General features: G+C 40.6%; 1 protein-coding gene across 1 annotated transcript; it reads left to right on the forward strand.

Annotated features, from left to right (window-relative positions):
* The first annotated feature begins 64 nt into the window (after positions 1-64).
* bcl2l12 (BCL2 like 12) lies at positions 65-10386 on the forward strand. Its single transcript, XM_084036679.1, has 8 exons — positions 65-139; positions 2288-2477; positions 4516-4666; positions 4830-5055; positions 5202-5300; positions 6476-6552; positions 7359-7622; positions 8585-10386. Exons 2-8 carry the CDS (start codon positions 2290-2292, stop codon positions 8624-8626), a joined length of 1047 nt encoding a protein of 348 aa, XP_083892805.1. The 5' UTR covers positions 65-139; positions 2288-2289; the 3' UTR covers positions 8627-10386.
* Positions 10387-13608: the final 3222 nt, after the last annotated feature.

The following is a 13608-nucleotide window of genomic DNA, read 5'->3' on the forward strand; positions in this document are numbered from 1 at the left end:
TCTGGTGCTGCGGAGGCTCCGCCCCTCCCGTCGCCCGCTGCTCATACCACGCAGTCCAGAGTAGCTGCGCACGCCAGTGGGAACGAAGACACCGTCGACCCGAAACGAAACTCTCCGGGTCCAGAACACACACATAGCGGTACGTAGACAACGTTTAATAGGAGTTTCCCTCCGCCTGTCCGTCATTTGGTCTTCAGATAAAAGTTACCGATGTGTTTTAGTGAACTCAATGTGAAGTAATTCTGTGAAAAATGCTGTCCTGTCGGAGAATGAATGTAAACTTCCTGGACGTTTTCGGTATCTTACAATGAAACTCGTATTTTGGACTGTGGACACACTTCAGATCAGACTGGTGGGGTGTGTAGTCTTGGACGTATTTCCCGGTGGTCGTGAGGGTTGAATGGGGTTCTCCTCCCGCCCTGTCCGGCCGGTAAATTCCCGTCCCGGTCTCCCAAACCTCCTCCTCCTCCTCCACCTCTCTATTATAGGACTCGTACCATTTAGATAAAGCTCCCTTCTTAACCTGATCATAACCTCCTTTTTATTTCCCCCGTACTTTATTTTGAACGTGTCCCCCTTATCTGCAGATCGCAACACTGTTACTCTCTTCATTACAACCTACTTTCACTGATGGTAAACAGCCTGTTTGGCAGGTTTGTCCACATTCTCGTTACAAGTCCATTGATGACAGTGCTTTGTTATTAAAACGCAGTCTCACTCGTCACGAAAATCTACCGATTAGTGTAGATCAGAGATCTTTAAAAGGGGGAACAGTTACAGCAGGGGGTCCCCAAAATGATTTGATCCCAAAAATGTTTTCTTCCAAAATGTAAAATGTCCAAAAATACATCTAATCTAAACATCTAATAAGCAAATGTAAATGTTAATTGTTGTGTTGATGTGAAATAGTGATAGAAATACCAATATAGAATTACACTATTCTATAAATATATGAATCTGTCAACAATTATTATTGGCTTGTAAAGATACATCATTAGATACCTTTATACATGAATACCTCTGGTGTAGATGGACTAGGAGGCAACCTCTGGATCTGAAAACAGAAGCCAAGCTAAAGTGCCTTAAACGGTCATTCTGTCTGCTGGCCACCAGGGGGCGACTCCTCTATGATTGCATGGAAGTCTATGAGAAAATAATCCTACTTCTCCTGATGAATTATCTCAGTAGACATTGTAAACATGAGTTTATGGTCTCAATCTCTAGTTTCAAGTCTTCTTCAATCCAGCATGATGTTCATTTAGTACATGATGGTCCATTTAGAGTCCAACAGACCAGAAAGCAGGGGATGCTTTAGGGCGGGGCTACCTTGTGACTGACAGGTCGCTACCACGCTACCAACACAATCAGCTACTAAGATGACTATAACACTTAGCTGTAAAGTTGACCTTGAAACATGAAGCTAACTTTGGGGTGCCACTTGTGTTTATCAGATCCACCCGTTGCTCCTCTGTAGTCCAAATATGGTCACTTATTTTCATTGGTTGCTAAAATCCAACATGGTGACCGCCAAAATGCCAAACTCGAGGCTTCAAAACCGTGGTCACCACTATGTCCACTTCTTATAGACAGTCTGGGTGTAATAATGTAATAGTTAGGATTGCGTTGTGTTGTTGGAGATCTTATCTGCTGTACGTGTGGCATCACTAACACTATTCCGAAAGGGAATGTTGACCGACTAGATTGTCAACATCTGTGTTTGTCTCTTTCCTTGGAAGTAATCTCAGACAGCAGGCAGTTCATGAAGCTTGATTCAAATTTCAACACATTTAACGAACCACACAAGTAGCTTTACAACTCATTTTTGAATAACGTCCATGGCTCCACAGTGAGATGCCATTTGAGAACCATAGGCTGTATATAAGACGTTGACGTAGTCATGGTGATGTCACCCATTGGTTTATGGACTATGGTTTTGAAACCTGGAGTTCGGCTTTTTCCATAATTCAAGGTCAACTTTACAGCTAAGTGTAAAAGTCATTTAGTAGCTAACTGCATTGGTAGCGTGGTTGTGACCTGTCAATCACAACGTAGCCCCGCCTTAACCTTAGGGGTGTGCTTTAGGGCCTTGTGTTTAAAATGTTTACTGAGATAATAAATCAAGTAGTAGAAAAAGGGTAATTTATTCTTCCATACAATCTGAGAGGAGTCGCCCCCTGATGGCCAGCAGAGAGAACGCAGCTTCAAAGAACTTGGGCCCATCATACTTTATGTATTCTGAGGATGGCTTTGCTTAAATAATAAGTGATAAAATGAAGTTTCATTTCAGATATGTCGGAGCCTGCAGGCCGCACCGCCTCCCTCTCCTCCCTCTCCTCAGTCTCCTCCATCTCTCTAATGGAGGTCAAGGTGGAGACTCAACTGGTGATCCAAGCATTCCTCCGTCGGACCCTTGCCACCCCCCCCAATGACAGGCCAGGCACAGTAGGAGGAGCCTTCATAGACCACTACAAGTACAGGTAATGAAACTCACCATGCTGGCCTTCTACTGTTGAATACACATATTTCCCTTTGTTTGGTAGTTTCAGGTCACTTGATGGTACTGTGACTCATTGTTTTGGAGATTTTGTCTATAGTCACACTTAATACTTTGAGGGCTGTGATAAAGCCAGAGTTCCTGGTTGCAGAAGAGGCGCTAGAATAAGTTCAGACAACTGTGAGTATGTTAATTGCGTCGGCTGTATAAGGAGTGCCGATGATACCATTTAATTACACAATTCCATTCCAGTGACATTCCAACACCTTACTGGTTTACCACACGCACCAGGCTGGCTTCACCGTCCACACAGTGGATAAGAGATTTGTTTTTTACTTATAAGTCGACTACAAAACGGGTAGTGAACTCGCTAGCTTCACTGTTAGCTTACCGCTAACACCAGCTGAGTTCAAACCAGCTGATTGCTAATCTCTCTGCTAGCAACATCACCAGACACAAAACTATATTCAGGGATCTTTATTCCGGACTACTCTTGGAGTGGCAGCGTAGTATTCAATTTGATTAACTTCAATTTAATACATTTTATCTTACGTTATGAACATGAACAAACCCTCTTCCCTGTCTGACTGCGTAGCAGAAATTGAAACCCGGATCACTTACAACTTCCTCAAACTCAACTGTGAGAAATCTGTTCTGCTCCCCGTTGGCTCCAAATCCCCCCTCTCTAAATGTCCCAATCGATTGCTGACTCTCTCCTCTCCGGTTTACCTCACAAGTGCATCTATAAACTCCAACTCACCAGACCCATCTTCTGAACACATCACTCCCATCCTCAAACAACTCCACTGGCTCCCTGTCCAACATTCATTTTAAGATTCTCCTCCTCACGTTCAAAGCCCTCCATAATCTCGCTCCTCTACTCTCTGTACTCCTTCATCCTTACACTCCATCCCGAAACCCTCTTCTTCCTCCCAGCTCTCCATCGCCATCTGCCCGTCGGTCCTCTTCCACTCTCCGTCTGTAGTGGCTAAATGGTTAATCATCTTGGCAGCCTAAGGATACCTAGGTCACCATGTCAGGTTGTGTGATGAATGCCCTGCACCTGGGTGCCTAAGTTCAAAACAAAACTAAATACGCCATGATGACCTTGAAGAGGCCTGCCGGACTGCTGAGAGGGATGAGAACTCAGCCTCAACCACACAGAAGCCTAAAAAAAACAACCTGCCAGGTGTGGGAGCTTTACTTAGCAGGGAAATGCATCAGATTATGGGCGGGGAAAGTGTGACAGTCATGTTTTTTGGGGAAAATGAGATCATAATTTGAAGAAAGGATGAGGCTGACCACCTGACATGGGCGTGGAAACCCTGGGACCAACAGCATATAAACCGAGGGCACACAGTGTTTGTTAGGTGTTTTTACCCCGGGGTAACCCACCATGTTTGGATCCTGTATTGGCTAATAAACATCGATGACTGGCTGGACTTCTTTTCATCTGGGACTACAAGTGTGAGTCTATCTGATAGATAGTTAGAGTATCTAAAATGGACCTAGAAATAAAGTAGTTGCAGTTTTTTTCGCTACAACACGTCCACACCAGAGTCTCTCCCCACCGCTAAAACCTCCCTCAAAACACACCTGTTCTGTCCCACTTAGTTCCTCTTTCTCTCTCTATCAAATTCATGGTGTTTTTGTTTAATTTTATTTCATTTATTATTTTTATCTTGCTTGTTTTAACTGTATTTGCCTGTTTAAACTGTAAGGTGTCCTTGAATGTTTAGAAAGATGCCCATAAATAAAATTTATTATTATTATTATTATTATTATTATTATTATTATTATTATTATTATTATTATTATTATTATTATTATTATTAATTTTAGTCACAGGGCCAATGAAAATGGTTCTATTATTGTTCTACAGCTACTACAATAAAAAAAAATAATAGTAAACTACGATGCATCAAAGAAAGGTGACCCTGAACTGGAATTGTGTTGCATGATGGGATAGCTGTCCTCTTCAGCCCGCGGCCCTGTTATTCACCCTACTTTGATCTTTCCAGCGCCACGCCTCGACCGAAACCAAAGGACGGAGGCGATTCTGAAGGTGAAGATGTCACTAAAGCCGACGAGAAGCGGCACAGATTCAAGAACCTCATAAAGCTGCATCATCTCAACAGCACACGCCGCCCGTCCTTCCTCGACCGTGCAAACGTAATCACAAAAAACCCTCACATTTCCCTCAACACGTAATTAACAATGCCGTTTTGTTGTGTGGGAATGTCATTTTTAGGAGGGCGGGGTGCGTTAGGGAGAATGTGATCACCTGGTCAGAAACATGAGTCCCAACATTATGGAGTAATGAATTCTCTCATAGATCGAAGAAGCTAATCAATCGACAACTTCATCGGAAGAAGACGAGAGCGAGAATAAGCAGCAAAAGAAGTTGAACAGGAAGAAGATTAGAAGAAAGCTCTCCATGTTCTTCAAGTTAAAGTCCCAGAAGGAGAAGGACAGCAATGGACACAGAGCTCCTCAGAGGCCCAGCACGCTGGCCATAGATGTCAAAGAGCGGCGGCCTGAACCGCCCGTCGTCTCTCCCAGTAAGATCCTCCACCACACTGTCAGACGACACTGGAGGTCATTTTTTTATGGAGGCTACACGCACAGCAGTTATTGATTTGACGACAGTTGAATGTTTAATGTGGAATGGTGGTTTTGGTCTGAGATGTGGTTCTCGTTGATGTAGATCACCCTCCAGAGTTCTACGACGGGGTAGCGGAGAAGCTCGAGCAGATCGGCCAGAGGTCCACCAGTATCCAGAGTCCCATGACCCCATCTTCACCAAGTAATACACACACACACACACACACACACACACATGCACACACACACACACACACACACACACACACACACACACACACACACACACACACACACACACACACACACACACACGCACAAAGCTACAAAAACCAGGCAAATATCAAAATGTCCAGCTGTTACTCACCCCCTCTGTCTTTTTTCTTGTACAAAATGTTCCGACTTGAACTCTTGTAGCTCCTTTCCTTTCACTCCTCATAGACAATTCATACATCAAATCGTAGACATTTTTTCTCTTATTTCAGCACTAATAACGTTTTTCAATTTTCTGCCTGAAAGCACCAAGACGTATTGTGACACCCTCTCTCCAGAAGGCAGGAAACGGCTTCCACAATCCGTTTTTGGTCAAATAAATTTGGAGATTTCAACGAGCACAAGCTCAAACTTCCTGGTTCAAGAGAGAAAGGAAGAACTCCCAAATTAAACATGTTGTCAGGTGAAATTAAAGTATCCCTCGGGTAGATAAACACAAGAGCCCTTCTTCTTCGGCCTGCAGGTGTCTTAATAATAACAGCAAATTCAATAGCAACAAAAGTGGAGATAAAAAGGCTTATTATGACACCACTCCTTAGAGGGCAAGGAAAAACTTCCAGAATCATTTTAGTCAAACATATTTGGAGAGTTCTTTGGGTAGTTAAACACAAGAGAGGACAAAGACACAAATGATCATTACTCATTAGGTTTAAACATCTAAACTACATAGTTAGGTTGAGACATCGTAATGATCATACATCCCTCACCCATCCATTCTCATTTTATAATAAAAATAATAGGTTATTATTATTATTATTATAAGTATGTATATAGCACCTTTCGAAAATGAAGTTATAAAACTGCTTTACAGTTAATATCATGATAAAAGAATTAAGATCAATACACAACAATATATCTTCAGTATTCACCTTTTTGGACCCATTTCTGAAACCCGGCATACAGATGCTTGATGATAGCAGAGCCTGTCTCTGGTAAGAATCTGATGGGTTAGGCTGAACCTACATGGTTAGTTATCTTCCTCGACTGCAGTGTCTTGGTGTCTGATGAGCCTTTAAGTCCCAGTCTTCCTCAGTGTTCTAGTCCAGACTATATACACCAACTAAGAACTTGTCTGTAAAGTTGTTGCTTCTTTGTTTCCCTCAGCGGCATGTGAGAAGGACCTAATGGTGCAGCAGCTTGCTCAGGTGCTGTCTTTGGAGGGCGACGCTATGAACATTAAGGTAGGTCGTGGTTCATCCTTATCCACTGGTCTAATATTAGCAGATCTTTGTGTTGAGATTTTAAGTTTAGTAGATATTTGATCCACAAATTCCTCAGTGAACTCTCTCTACTGGCCATCAGGGGGCGACTCCTCTGATTGTTATACGAAGTCTGATTACCTGAAAGTCTATGAGAAAATGATCCTACTTCTCTCTTGATGTATTATCTCAGTAAACATTGTGAGTTTGTGGTCTGAATCTCTAGTTTCAAGTCTTCTTCAATCCAGCATGATGTTCATTTAGTACATTATGGTCCATTTAGAGTCAAACAGACCAGAAAGCAGGGGATGCTTTAGGGGCGGGGCTACCTTGTGATTGACAGGTCACTACCACGCTACCGTTGCAGTTAGCTACTAAGATGACTTTAACACTTAGCTGTAAAGTTGATCTTCAATTATGAAACTTTAAAAATGTGTTTTCATTGAAAGCAATGGCTTACAGAACACCAAATCAAAATACAACAGGCTGCCATTTGAAATGTATTGCCTAATGATATAGCAACTCTCTTGCAATGATTGTACGTAGGGTTTCCCCTCGGAAAGTGATGAATGGTAGCACCAAATTTTAGTTGAGTTCAAAATCAAAGTTTGAAGATGCACAAAGTGTGGTAAAATTGAATTCTCTGTCGTCTTAAGATACATATCTACCTGACGTGATAGAAACACAGCAACGCAAGATATTTGACTACGTTTAACACACATTATAAGCTTTTCCGACATGCACGTGTAAAGTGGCTCCACATATCTTGCATGCGTATCTTTTCACAGATCAATTCGGACCCCTTCCTACGCTCCAGCTTGGCTCGTCTTTCCTTCTCATCGTATACCAAGCTTCTCGACATCTTCGGCAGCAGTCAGGTCGCCGCGGCGCCGGCCCTGAAGCCGCCGGCGAGTCCAACGCTGCAGCGCGTGGCCGTCACCATGGAGGTGTCACGGCGGATAGTGAAGGCCACCGGACCCCAGCACATGCAAGGCTTTGTGGAGAGCTACATGGAAAAATTTGCCCCCTGGGTGAAGAGCCAGGGAGGATGGGTGAGCAAAATATTTTTTAGCTTCCGTTAGTTCATAAAGGCATCAGTCATATAGAACGCAGGAGTAAAACAATTTCCCTGGCCTGCATAAATAACACTGAAGGGGGTGGGACTTACCTGCACCATCACATGGTACATTCAGCAGAAATGGTCAAGGAAAAGAAGAAGATGGATGATTGATGTAGGAGTTTCTGTTCCCGAACACTACATTTACATGATATTAAGCCTTTAAACATTTAAATTGGAATAGAAATATACGTATAGAATTAAAATAAAACAAAATATTATATTACTTATATACATACAGTATATACCTATACACAGAAAGTACGTACAGTATGTGCAGTGTCAGCGTAATATGAGTATTATTTATGTGGAAAAGGACCAAAATGCAAAACAGGAAGGTGGGTTGAATTTAACAAAAGGCAACTTTAATAACAATTGGGGTGAGTATTGGCAAGAACCTCACGATATAATACGTATCACAATACTTTGGTCACGATACGATACATATCACAATATCACAATATTGCGAAAACACAAGTACCTGTGTATGTACATCAGATGATATTGATCAGAGGACAAACTGAATCAAAACTATTTCATTCAAAACAGCCTCTCCATTTTATTAATTCCCATGAAATTCACTGGAATAAATATTGAAAATAAAATGAAAAAGGATAAAGGACTGCATTCACAATGCGTCTAAACTTTTTTTTTTTTTTTTTAAATCAGCAGCAAAGTATCGCGATATATTGCCGTATCAATATTTTTACCCACCCCTAATAACAATAATTAAATTAAACTGACGGGCAAGAAAAACAATATCCAATGGAAAAATCCCTTTGACTTTTGTTGGAGTGTGTTGCTTACTTCACTGTTGGCCTACAACATATGAAATACTGATCAACATCATACAAAATCAACCATATCTTATCCCTCAACCTTTTGTTTCGTCTGTAGAAGAATGTGGTGCATCTGGAGGAACCCGAAGAGTACGACTAAGGTCTCGGATTCCAGGTGTCTCTTTTTTTATTGTTGTGGAGGAAGTGAAGACAAGCAGATGGACCTTACTACATGGACAAGCTTTCTCACAGCCTCATCTGGACTGGGACAAAACTCCAGAAGCCGATATGATTGATTTTAATGTGGGATCTAGTCATCAGAAGGTACTTTCACAAGGGGTTTTGACATGGCCAGAAGAAGACGTAGAAGAAGTCGCGTAGATTGTTTTATTAAAAGAGCTGTCAATCAGTTTGACAGTGATGCTTTGGACGTGGCTGGTTGACCTTTAGATCCCCATTTAGGTCTTTCAAACAAGTACTGTGTACTTGAGACTAAAATGTAATCTCAGTAAGATAGTTGTAGGCTGCAGGATTGCCAGCCTGGTCTCCCACTCAGCGAAACGGCATGGGAAATGAAGTAAAGAAATTTGACAAATTCCTTTAAAACCAGTCTGGATACGTTGTTGTTGGAGATAACCGGGCTGTTTACTGTGATCACGGTCTCGGTTAGCTTAGCATTTTTACTAACATTAGCCAACACTTGGCCACTGGCTGCATCTGAAACTCCTCACCACTGTGATATTTAGTCACCACAACACCAGTATTAGTAGCGTATTAAGAACAGAGGTGACTGACTGAGAGGCTGCAGGTTGCAGAGACGGTTGAAGTCGAGAGAGAGATGGATCGTATTTGTTTTTATTTATTATTTTATGTGGTTTGATAAAATCATCAAAATAAAACAATTGTATGTTTATGTTTTTACTAAAGATATCACATGTTTTATTTTTATACAGAAAAACAGGAAATGCTTTCACCTTTATGGGCTCATATCTTTCACTTGATATGAACTGTATAAAATACTGACTAATGAAGGAACTATCATGTAATGTCCATGGTCTTGTTTTTGTTTGCTTCAATTGCATAGTCATTTGACTATAAACCATGATGTGTTTATTTTTTTTTACAAAATCTTACCAAAAAGTAACCTAAATTGTAAATTTAGGTAATTCACTGCTGGTAATTTTTTGTACAATATCATGTTTATATGTACATAACAAGTCTACTCTATTTCTATTCTATTTTTTACATTTTTTTAATTTATATTGTTAATTTTTGCTATTGTGTTTTTTGTAACATACTGTCCTTTGGCTGCTGTGGCAAACAAATTTCCCCGTTGAGGGACAATAAAGGAATTCTGATTCTGATTCTAACTAGGTATGTGGGAGCCATGAAGGTATTTATTATGATGACATGAAAATATACAATTTTGTGGTTTATATTTGGGTTGTTATTTTGTTACTTTTGTTATTTATTTTGATATCCCAGTAATTGGGTCACGAGCATATGGGAGGCCGTATGACCGCTGGTTTTGCTTTGATCGCTGTGATTGATTTTCTTTCATACTTTAAACACGTTAAACAGACTTTTTGATCTCAGTGGATATTTTGTTTAGTACAGCATGTCGGACAATCAGCCAACACCCTAGCCTCAGCCACTCAGCGACTGCTTTGTTTTGGACACTAGTCGCTACAAGGTATTTTTGTAGCATGTTTTGTTTTGTTCTATTGTCCCCTGGAAATGTAATTGAGAGTGCAGTTGAGTTGTATGGAAATGTATTTTTGTAGAGCGTTGTAATATCAGGTCCCCTCGAGGACCTCATTTCTGTTGTTTACAGGTTTGAACACAATCAAGCAAAGTCAACTAAGTGAAAAATGTGATTGATTTTGTGCGGTCTTAAAAAATAAAAAAGAATGCAGATTTTTTTTTGTCATGTTATGTTTTATAGATATTTTATTTCTGCGATAGCCAGATACAGTGTATTGTCATTGTGTGGAACGTGTGGTGGAATAGAGGCCAAGTCCCGCCCCTTCCTATCAAACATTTTTTCAAGATTAATATGTACGGTTGTCGAAGGAGAGAAACAAATATGTCTTAATCCCGTGTATGTCAGCAACATGGCAGTTAGCTTGGTTTACTAGCTAACGTCGCTACATTCCGCCAGGAATGTAACGTTTTCTGACCTGATGGGTTTTTAACCAGAGACTCTTTTTCTAAACCACGCTGAATACAAGTGAACGTTCCAGCATCGTGAGATTGCACGACAACATGAGCTACTCTATTCATCACCACATTTACAAAGGTACTACTACTACTACTACTACTTTCTGATAGATATTCATACCAATGAGCTACTCTACTTCTCAAGAGTTGGTGGTCTCAGCAGCATTGCCATTGGAAACCATGAATGTAAGTCAATGTAATGTCCCCACAAGACATGAAAACACAACTGTGTGTGATTCCAGCCCCCCCCCCCTTGCAGCCTGTCAGCATTCATTCATTATTAATCCATCGACATCGTCCTTCCCTCCTCCCTGCTCATTAATTATGGCTGAGCAGTAGAAAAACACTGGTCGGGGCATCCTGTGCTATAGGTCCAAGTCTCAGGTGATGCAACGTGCCCTCTGGCAGCCATCTTGGAAATCCACAGTTCAGCTGGTTGCATTTCAAATCACTTGACTGTCTCAGCATGAAAACAACAGGAAAGGAAGGGAGAAGATATGAAACTACCAATACTACGTAACTGTCAACATTATCTGACAGTGAACACAAGAGGGAGCCCTTCTCATCAAAACAAGAACATTATCTGAAGTATGAAGAGACTCTTTATAACAGATATGTTTATGTAAAACATAACAACTTATATTTGATTATTTTATACTTATTCATTTCAACTTAATTCAAGTGCATCAGACCATTTCAGAACTTGTAAATGTGAATTATTTTGCCTTGAAATGAGGAAGTGAATGAATAGAGTCGTGTCTTTTTGAGTGATTGAGTGATGACTATTTTACTATTGTAATATTAAAAGTGTTTTGGGGGATTAGACCCCATCCTGATACAGTGGATGTCACATTTACTACATCCGTTTGCACAATGTGGTGGAGAAACGGTTGAAACAAACCGTATATTCAGAAGTCTACATGTCATGTAGGTTGTTTGAATAAGAATGCCAAAAAATAAAAAAGATATTCATTTTCTGTAGCAATAGGAACAGGTCCTTATGCTTCCATCGCCAGCTGCAAAACAGGCTGTTTACTACAACTTATTGTTGTTATAATCATTACTAAAACTATTGTTCTTGTCTGCCTATCTCATCATGCCATTGAATGAATCTGTAAGGATTTCCCACTTTATTATTATGTTATGACCCATACAGTGTTTCTACAACCCCAAATTCTGAAGAAGTTGGGACGTCTCAAATTTGTAAACTGATAAAAGTGCAAAGGCAAGAAATTGATTGTTGAAACAGGAATTTTATTGCTGCTGAAAATACATTTTGAATTTCAGGTCACCAACTTCTGATTTGGACAATACAAGGCGTTTAATCAATGCAAAGCTGTGCATGTTGTTAAATATGAATATGAAAAAAAAAACGAGTGTGAGAAAAGAATACAAAGATGATAAGATAAATAGAACAACAGACACATTCAATTAAAAAGAAAAATATTATACAATCCAACGGGGGTAAATGTTGGGACCACAGTCAAGAATGCCCTCTTCTTAATGGTGCCTCCCCAGCACACAACAGCTAAAAAAAGGACTCTGGCCATGACAATACTGTTTAATCTGGCTCAGAGTCACAACTGGTATGGTATTAATCAGAATCACTATCAAAGTTCATTTCTGTTTCAGTCACAACTTGAACATAATAGTTCTTTGCATGCTTTGCCATGTTGTTGCTTGCTTGCTTGTTCTTCATCATCATCAAGCTCTGTAGACCTTGGATCCCATCTTGAAGCAGGCCCCACCTCTCACCTTACACATTAAAACACATTGAGCCATATATTAATTAAAAACTTTCAGAAATATTGTAGCGTATGTAGCCAAGTATAACACAAATACATACTGACCTGATGTCACATTAGAGAGCTGGGATGACATCTGCTTCAGGGAGTCTGCACAGGTGCAAATAGACTTCCAATGCTTGTTCATCTCTGCAATAAGAATCCTCTTCTCCTCCTCAAGTCTCCTTACTGCCATCACAATGTCGAACGCCTTCCTCTTCGTCCTTAGATCTGCAGAGTCTGGAATACATAGATGAAAAATAAGTCACTATGTGGCTATTTCACATAGTCAACGGAATTGTGTACATACCACCGTGTGTAAGCTGCCAGGGCCAAACAATCTCGTCAGATAGAATGGTATCCAAGGTCAGGTTATCTGCATTAGGAACCATGGTGTTGTACTTTTCCAATACAGAATTAAAAAAAAAAATGTCCCTCCCTGATCTTTCGGCGGATCCGGGGACGTCCTTTGCATCCGTCATTATCTTTATAAAGACGCTGGGACCTCCTCTTAACACTTGCCACCAGCTCCTCAATTCGGCTGGCTACAGCGGCAAGATCAGCATCATTTGGGGATGTTGTTGCTGAGAGGAAGAAGATTCCATGAAAAAAATATTATTTCTGGTGTATTTCTGGGGCAAGTGAGTCTCCACAATCTTTTCATATTTCTCTGTGAGAACTGAGAGGCTACACTTGTAGCTAATGTTGAGTATATTTAATTTAGTTAGGTTCTTTATTGCCCTCATGGGGATATTCTTTTCCACATGTCAACAGCAATCATAGTGTGTGCTCTTTGACTACGATTACAATGAGCCTCTTTGGAATAGCAGCCAAGCTTAGTCAGTTTAGTACACCTGAAACACATGTTCAAGGCTACGTGCAATTGCTATAAGCTAAATTCAAAGCATGACAAGAAATTCAAAGTGATAGAGATACTAAAAGAAGCTTGAGTCTATGACAATAAAAAATAGATGTCTTTGTTATACAACCACAGCATATCAAACAGTATAAAACAGTATATTCTACCTTCTGCCCACTCATTGATATCAATGATCCAGCTCTCCAGTTGATTGTCTGTGATGTCCATTTCCGTTTTCATGGCCTCCAGGTTATGCAACTGGCATTGCAGGGCTATTGT

The sequence above is a fragment of the Eutrigla gurnardus genome, assembly GCF_963514095.1.
Source record: "Eutrigla gurnardus genome assembly, chromosome: 20".
In the NCBI taxonomy this organism is placed as follows: Eukaryota; Metazoa; Chordata; class Actinopteri; order Perciformes; family Triglidae; genus Eutrigla; species Eutrigla gurnardus.